Below are 9081 nucleotides of genomic sequence, written 5' to 3' on the forward strand. Positions count from 1 at the left end.
TTGATGCTAAAAAGACCGATTTTCAGCGGAGCGTTCCTTTAAATCATATCTACTGGACTAACTTGGGGGAGCACAGATAAGAGATATAACCTCTAGTGTGCTACAACGAATCAAACCCCTCAGTCATCAAACACACAAATAGCTGATGTCAACACTTCCCTGGATAGAATAAATCCACTACTCCAGCTGAATGGCAGTACAATCTATAGAGCTGAATGATTGCATGCACGTGGAGGGGTACCACCCTGTGAACACCAAAAAAAAAAACCCTCACTAGAGTGGACAACACTGTCTGCAATGAGGAGGAACAAAAAAAAAAAAAGCCATGCCGAACAGGAAAAACCGCACAGGAACCGGAGTGATGTGAGGACGAGGAGGAGGAGGAGGAAGAGGTAACAGACGGAGATGCAACAGAGGAAACGTGACGGGGTTAAAAATCCTGAGGAAGAGTAGAAAAGACTTACTCGATTTCTATACTGCTGAGAGTATATCTCCAAAAGTTGATTAAAGAAAGAAGGGAATATAGAAATGAAAGATACAAACAAACATACACGTGACAAACGAACAAACAAACAAAAACAAAAAAATATATAAAAAGAAGCTGTTAGCCGAAGATGACTGCATGGCTCTGCTGCACAGTTGTTGTCATGAGGGAGACGTTAAATTATGCATCGCTCGCTGGTGTTAATTAGGAAGAAAGTCACAAGGCAGAGAACATCACATTTTTCTGTTGAAGGTTAATGATAAGGATGACTGAACGCAGCGGAAAGTAGAAAATACAACTTTGCATGCATTTGCTAGAAACAGTACAAACCTCAAAATAAGATATCTGGTGTGTTTCTTTCTGACGAACACGGTTTCAAAAAAAAAAAATTCAGCTGGTGTGCATTTCGTCATGTTATTAAGAGGCTGCGCCCCATGAAAATTTAATTCAAAATGCCTCTATTTTTATCCCCGTGATGTAACGGGCGACACGTGGCCCAGCGGGGAGGTGAATTAATTCAGCGAGGAAGAAAAGCGTGACAGTTACAGAGTTCACGGGTGAGACCTGTGTCGCCTCCTCCTGGGATTCAGCCTTGGAGGGGCTAAATGATGTTCTGTTCAGATTAAATATTAACTGCATTACTTCTCCTCTGCTTGCTTTGGTACTGTGAGTTGTAGAAAAAGGCACAGTGTGTGTCTAAAGAGTGTTATTGCTATTAAAAGTTATCAAATATGGCTTCACATCTGATGTTAAGCTGAACAAAGGAAGTGAGTGTTATTTATAAGAAGCTTATTTCCTGTGCGGTAAAAGGCTAAATGTGTGTGCTAGCTGAGAGGAACATGACATCACAGGAAAGACTTGGCCTCTGGGACCCAACGCACCGAGGGCGGCGGAGAGCCTCGTCCTATCAGAGGCACGTTCTCGTACCTCGGGTTTCCCCCGAAAAGAGCCGTCTGGTTCCTGCGAACAGAGCGGGAGAAGCGACTGGGATGAATTTTTCTCAAACGCGCCACAAGCAAGAGGATTCACACGCTGCCCTCCCGTCACTCACATGTACTCGGACATGGGCGCGTTGGAGACGGCCGGGGCGGGCGGGTGCAGGCTGCTCTGGCTGCCCATGCTGCTGCTGTAGCTGCAGAAGCTGTGCATGTTGGTGTGGTTGGGGTTCTGGGAGCCTATCCTCCTCGCCCGCGGGTTGAACGGGTCCTCCTCGTCGATGTCGTCGTAATCTCGTTCCCTGGAGTTAAAAAAAAAATCAGCATGAGCGGAAAGGTTTTAGCTCATTTCTCTGTCTCCTACAGGGCAGTATGTATATCAGCTAACATCCATCCATCATCTCTACACCTTAATCCTCACTAGGGGGGCTGGAGTCTATCCCAGCTGACTCAGGGTGAAGGCAGGTTCACCTGGACAGGTAACCAGTCTATCACAGGGCTACACTTAGAGACAGACAACCAAGCACACTCACATTCACACCTACGGACAATTTAGAATCACCAATTAACCTCAACATGTTTCTGGACTTTGTGGGAGGAAGCCGGAGAACCCGGAGAGAACCCACGCTGCACGGGGAGAACATGGAGACTCCACGCAGGAAGATCCCGGGTGTCCTCACCGGGGCGTGAACCGGCGACCTTCGAGCTGCGAGGCGACGGTGCTAACCACCGATCCACCGTACAATATCAGCTTTCAGTTGCTTGAAATATTTTTTTTTTCGTTGTTGTGAGCAGAGACTCTTCCTCCTGAATCATTCACATCTCTGCTGGCCAGAAAACCAAATCCACATTGTCAGAAAGAAGATGTGAATTTTGCTCTTTATCGCTTCAAATGAGATTCTCGATGGCGGGTGTTGAGGGTCTTTAACAGGGTTTTCAAAGCAGACATTGTTCACCGACGTACGTACCGACGTCTCTGACAAAGAAACTCTACATATATGTAAATAACAACTTCAGCAAGTTTTTATTTTTCTTCATTCTTCAAATGTGTTGGGAAATAATTCAACAACAGCGCCCGCTTAAAAACAGGAAATTACAATTAAAATATTCCTTGGTAAAATAAATTACTGCTTATCTGAAAGTGTTAAAGTCACTGTTGAGAAGATCATAAATTTGGTTCTAAATGCATTATACATGTCGGAAGATAACAACCGTGAGACTGCGGATGATGTAAAACTGATCTGGGATCCAGGAAACTGTTTTTCATCGTTTCTGTGTTCAGGATTTAGGACCAGACGTCACGGTTCGATGATGAACAGGAGTCACACTTTGCCCGACCACCTACTTACTTCACCTGCTGTAGCCTAAAGTTGTTCACTAGCTCAGCCTTCAAACAGCAAATGCAGCTGTCTTAGATGTCAGAGTGCCTTGTTTAAACCTTCTACGAATGATAAGATGAAGAAGGGCCACATTGATGGACAGCTGAGGTTCACTTCCAACACCAACCAAGGATTCAAGGATAATCCTCTATTAATGAGGCCATGTGGAGCATCTCCGGCCTTCATCCTCCCATTACACCAACACCTGGGGCCACTGTAGGCAGCACAGGCCCACCAATGAGTGTAAGACATCTTTTTATACAAGGGAAGCTTCAAAGCGACCAACATATATCTACGGTGCACGTTTGTGATTTTACATTGAACCTGTTTGGTTCAGTTAAAACGAATTGAGGTCAGTTTGCACGGTTCATCTGGTGTGAAAGCTGCTAATCTGCACCCTCAGTGGACGAATATCCAGCATGTAAGGACAGAGAACACTGCTCATGATCCTGAAACTTCATTTTAGATTTTCTAATCAAATTAGGCTCAATGGATGGACTTTTCTGTGATCTTACAAACTCATAATACACATTTTGTACGGCTTTGAACAGACATGAAAGACGCCTTTTGGTGGAAAACAAGTGAACACGCCCTCATGATGTTTTTTCACACGCTGGACGACATATCATGTGCAAAATAAGCCATCGATGAAGCTGCAGGACACCAGCGACAGTCCTGTCAGCTTGCAGAGTGGAGCTTTCATCATCCTTCAGCATCAGGTTGTAGTTCGAACACGTATTGATTAATTATTATTGAAATATTACAACCAGGGGTGGGACTTTAACGCATTAATTAACTTGAAAACAACGCGTTAAAGTCCCGCCCCTAATATACTTTAAAGCGTTAATTGCGATTAATTAATTACAACAAAAACAACGCGTTAAAAAAATTAACCACAGTTTGCATCCAGGCAGCACGGAGCGTTTGTCAGCGCCCGATGTCATGGTCCACTGATCGCACTGATGCACAAGATGTGTCAGCGCAACGCTCACAACAACAAACATGGAGGAATCCGATGAGACTGCATCACTTGGACTGATGCAGTTTCATTTTAAAAATGGAAGCCTTGACAAGAGCGTGGCTTTGTGCAACTTGTGCAAAAAAGAATTTGCATCCCACCGAAGCGCTGCAAGCTGACGGGACCACCTGAATGCAAAGCAGCGAGGAGCTGTTAGCGCTAGCAGTCCTGGATAGCAACGAATTTTTTTAACGCATTATTTTTGTTGTAATTAATTAATCGTAATTAACGTGTTAAAGTCCCACCCCTAGTTACAACTTGTGTTGCATCGAGTAGTTTTACAGCGACTGAGCAGAGTAGCAGGTGAGCTGGTGTGCATGAGCTGCAGCAAGTGGGGCGGTATGGGGAGAGAGGGATGCAGAGATGTCACTGATTTGCACATTTTCGTTGCATCTAAAGGCAAGAAGAGAGTATTTTCATGGAGGTAGCTGATGCACATTTGATGAGTTGTTGGGGGTTTATCAGTAACCAGAGGGACTCTAACATGTACAAACCCAGTCGTGTGTTGCTTTTAACACATGAACTGTGATGTTTCAAACCAGCCGTGACTTGACACGGATGAAGCACCCGGTGAGCACAGATCAGTTTTATTCCTCGCCTTGAGAAGGTATTCTGTAGCCTAAAACCTCTGAGTCACGCAACAGAATTTGCATTTGCACCAAAACATCTGGGTTAAAAAAAAAAAAAAAAACCCAAACATTCCCACAGATGCACGGCGCGGCGCAGACAGTACAGTATGTGATGCGCATAGAGATTGGTGCAGGATGAGGAAACGAGGGCGCTCAGGCAGTCAGGCAGACGAGCCTGAGAACGAACTGACCTGCAGGCAATTTGTCTCCATGCCCTGGGAATGGCACACAGCATGACAGTGAAGGCACAGGCTGCCAGGATGGAGAAGAGGCAGAGGTACAGCACACCCTCCACCCCGTCGTAGCACACCCCCACCATGGCATCCAGGTAGTCCTAAAGAGGTCACAGCACAAACAGTCATTCCTGCTCTCAGCTGCCGAATCCACAGCAGACAAAATTAACCAAAGATGAAAAAAAAAGGCACTCAGAGCATCGGTGTGTGTGTGATCTCCAGGAAGACACACTCCTCATTCACTTTTTTTTTGCACATTCGGTTTGAAGTTCAACATTATTCATGTAAAGCGCACTGCAGTCGGACGCAGCAGGAGGTTTAACTCACACACGGCACTAAGAAAACGGTACAGAGAAGATGATCTTGTTAAAGTGCAGATTCTTTCTGTTGTGCCTCCTTCTGCTTCTGTTTTATGCTGAAACCCTGCACGGCCACTTACTCTCAAGCTGACCTAGTTGTGCGCCTGCGATGCCAATTAGGATGCAGCGAACAAACCTTGTTGAGCCCCCTGCAGTCCAGCAGGGCGGTCAGCTGGTGCAGACTGGCCTCCGAGGAGTTGAGCAAATGCTGGATGCCCAGTAGATCTCTCTGTGGAGAGGTCACCACGTCACTGGAACATACTTATTCATAGGGCAGCATCCCTGTGATGCACAACATATTCAACTCTGGTGTTCTGTGTGTGTGCGATACCTCAGCTGTGGGGAACAGAGGCACGGCGAACTGCAGCAGACCCTGGATCTGGATCTGCATGGTGGTCAGGGACCTCTGGAAGATGGTCAGAGGCTGCGAAACGAGAGCAGCGAGTGAATGCAAAGTGAGGAGCATGCTAATGAGGTGTAGCGCTAATCTTAATGGAGTCATAAGGGCAGAGTCGTAATGGGAAAGTCTGCGTCGGAAATGAAATGTTGTCAGACTGTCTAATGGAGCTACGGCGAAGCGATGTGACGCACGGCGACGCTATTTTCTGAGAGAATATGCAATCTTTGAGTCGCAATTGAAAGCTCCAAAATGGATCTTATTTAGTCATTGGTTAGTTCATTACAAGGATCAATGAGGCTGGAGAAACCATAAAGCATACGGCACAGAGACAAACAAAACTGGTGTTATTTTGGTGGCCTTGCCTTGAAGATTCTGTCACATTTGCCTTTAAAGCTCCCATATTGTGACACTTTTCAGCAAATTAATGATGATGTATTTCACCCTGACTGTTCTCAGCAGACTGATTCGGTGACTGCAGCTTTAAACACAGCTGATTTTAGGAAGAAGACTCTCTGTGTGCTTGGGATGACATGTGCAGAGCCAAACAGCTGATGGCAGTGCAGCTGACTGAGGCGTGAATGATGGTGTGAGAGCAGAGCTGTTGCCTCTGTCTCCCTCAACGACTATTTTTACAAGGAAATTTCTACTGAATTCAAAACACAGCGACTAGTTTTAACTCATCGAAGCCACGTTTGAGTCACAGTTTAACACTCGATCTGTTGTGTGACCGCAGAAACAGAAAGATGTGTGAGCAAGAAGAGCCTAATTGGGAATTCTACTGTATTAAAATATGTGAGAAGTAAACACTGACTGAGTCTTAACTTTTCTACTCTTTCTAATTGTCTCTCAGCTTTACAGTGTCTGCAGAGCTCTGACCCGTCGGTATATGATTGAATGCTAACATTAGCCACACTATGTGCTAACAGTAATGATTTTCCTAATATTGTGGTGACAGTTGCATCAAAAATTGTTTTCCTGAGATGCTGGGAGTGCACTAAGACTCTCGTGTTCACTCTTGCAGCCAGCAGCAGAACATGTGTCGTGCTTTACATGTGGCTGAGACATTTTAAAGTTAGCAGCTCTAGAAAGTAAATAAACCCGGTGAACGGAGACGAAGATTCTCATTCTGAATGGCTCACCTGGAGGCCAACGGGTCAAGACTATGACAGCTACCTCAGTTTCTACGTAGAAACTGGATAAAACTCTTAGTAGACGCTTAAGCTAGCAGGCTACGTAGGTGAGGAGAGCAGGAGGAATGGCAAACATCTTCATATCTCTCTCACAATTTGTATTTTCTGCGACAAGACATACAAAACACAATAAAAATGTTGGTTTTTTTCCCATATGGGACCTTTAATGAATTCCTTTTTAGGAGAATTATCCCACCCATAAACTCACTTTTCTGCAATTTTGATTAGTTTTACCTTCTGCCTCGATAAGCAGCAAAACAAACTCAATTATTAAGATGCTGGTGCGTCATAACTGATTGTTTAAACGGATGAAAAGGGTCAGAAAAAGTTGCTAAATTAGCTTCAGCTCGAGCTAAATGAAGTGCTATTAGAGCTAGCTGAGCTAATTTTACGAACCGGACTTAATTAGTGTTAATTTCATCCATAATTTTAAATTCATACTCCTTCCCATTACACCATTCATTATACTGTAAACACGTGCATTTGGCCATAAGTATTATAGTTTTGGTTTTGTGGGGCAGTATCCCATCTCAGCAGCTTGAATCTGTCGTTGTAGCTCTACATTCTCGCCACCAGGGGGCAAAATAAGCCTCCACATTCATCACAACATCAGTGGACGCTCTCCTCCTACCTGACAGCCACCACCTTCTGCCATTTTTTTTTTTTTTTTTAAAATTACCATTCAAGCATGACCGTAAATGAATCAATCTGTCACATCTCCAAAGTAAAACTGTATCTTCAAAGTCATCCAACCTAACAAGAGGAGCCTGGAAACCTCATGGCCTGTGGCACAATGTTAAATTGAAACAGGATATGGTCAATTACCTCAACTATCCATAAATGTAATTGCTTTCCTCTGATCTGACTTTTTTTTTTTCTTTCCTGGATCTACACGACTGTCGACGGTCCAACAGCTGTGTGCTGCACATTCTAATGGCCTGATCAAAATCTGCCTCTTTTTTTTGTTTGACTTCAGCTTGCTTGTTCTGAGGCAGCTAAAGTAAAAAATAGGCCAGAGAAGAATAAAAAGAAAAGCAAAAAGAAGTTGGCGCAGCAGCGATGCCCACAGCAGTGAAATGCGAGGGCACGGAGGGGAGGTCTGCAGGGCATCGCTGTGCTGCTGCAGCCACAGAATACACGAGCGAGGAGAAGCTTGTGTGTTGTGGATTCCTGTATGTGCCAGCTCGCTTGTGAACTTTGCACCTGTTGGCTATCTGAGTGGCAGAGAAGAGAGCGCCGGCTTTGTTTACCAGGCGGGGTGAAGCTCGTCTGCCCTCTGCCGCTGCGCTCTTGCGCTGTGCTCCTCGGGGCATGTCGACGAGAGCAAGATAATAAGATCTGAGCTGTGCTGGGCCAGAGCTCGCAGAAATTGACTTAACTGCTGACTGATGTCAGCGGGGGAGTCAGCGAGGTGACCCGCCATCCTTTTTCTCCTCTACGCTCCTCTGAAGAATCAGAAGCTCTGACACGAGTGGGAAGAGGAAGATCCACCGGCTCGTTTTATCTAATCTGCCGTTTGGTGACCTCTGTTTTGGCAGCTTTGCATCACTTTGGCTCCTGCGGTGTAAAAGCCCCTCATCACGTTGTTATGAGATGGGTTTTTATTGTTCTGTATCGCTGCTTGTACTCTGAGTGGGGGAAAAATAATGGTGAGTGTCGGACGCTTGGCGATTTATTCTGCCGGTGAATTCAGGATGTAACTCACACAGACAGACACGACCGGACAGAAATAAAGAGCCTGACAAAGATGAAGCCTGAGGGGCAGAAAAATGAACTCCTTATCAAGCGCCGAGACATGATGTTGTTAAAACTGAGCAAAATCTGAATAATAAAAAAAAGCTGCATGGATAAATGTTCTCTCTGCTGCATTGTTTTAACTGTTGTTGACACGTATTTTTGGATTTTGTAGTCGCAGTGGAAAGAAACGGGGAATACAAGAGAGTAAAATGTTCCCCAGCCGGGAATCGAACCAGAGACTCTCTTCTCGGGGGTGTCGTGTCCATTAAGTATTAATGATTTTACTCATTCCTGCACTTAGTTGGTTTTGGGAAAGTAAATTTACAGAAAAGAGAAAATGAGAAAAACCCAAACAACTATTTCTTCTTCAGCAATTTTAGAGTAAAGAAAGGTAGCATCAAGTCAAGCCACTGTTATTTATAAAGCATATGGAAAACGATGGCTGTTGACCCAGAGCGGTTTAAAACTGAGAAATTAGATTAATGTTACCGATTTACACGACTAAATATTAAGGCTTGGACTCTACGATAACATTTATTATACAAATTTACTTAAATGATTTAAATATTGAGTTTAAGAGCTGACATTTTTTTATTACATACGTTTACCTGACTAATTTAAATATTTAATTTTAGACCTGAGAGTATTAGATATTATACAAATTTACCGGATAAATTAAAATATTGAGGTTAAGATCAAAAAGTATTATTATATATA

The 9081-nt window shown here is 44.2% G+C and overlaps 1 protein-coding gene across 1 annotated transcript in view; it reads right to left on the reverse strand.

The window, feature by feature from the left end:
• The window catches only part of LOC103352808 (protein tweety homolog 2-like), an 88289-nt gene that overhangs the window by 1650 nt on the left and 77558 nt on the right, over positions 1-9081 (reverse strand). Inside the window, exons 9-13 of the mRNA XM_008275469.1 lie at positions 5369-5461; positions 5174-5266; positions 4637-4779; positions 1536-1721; positions 1366-1444 (exon numbers count right to left, since the gene is read on the reverse strand). Coding sequence (XP_008273691.1) covers positions 1366-1444; positions 1536-1721; positions 4637-4779; positions 5174-5266; positions 5369-5461 — 594 coding nt within the window. The remainder of the gene's footprint in view (positions 1-1365; positions 1445-1535; positions 1722-4636; positions 4780-5173; positions 5267-5368; positions 5462-9081) is intronic.

Source organism: Stegastes partitus, unplaced genomic scaffold (assembly GCF_000690725.1).
Source record: "Stegastes partitus isolate 25-593 unplaced genomic scaffold, Stegastes_partitus-1.0.2 Scaffold52, whole genome shotgun sequence".
Taxonomy (NCBI): domain Eukaryota; kingdom Metazoa; phylum Chordata; class Actinopteri; family Pomacentridae; genus Stegastes; species Stegastes partitus.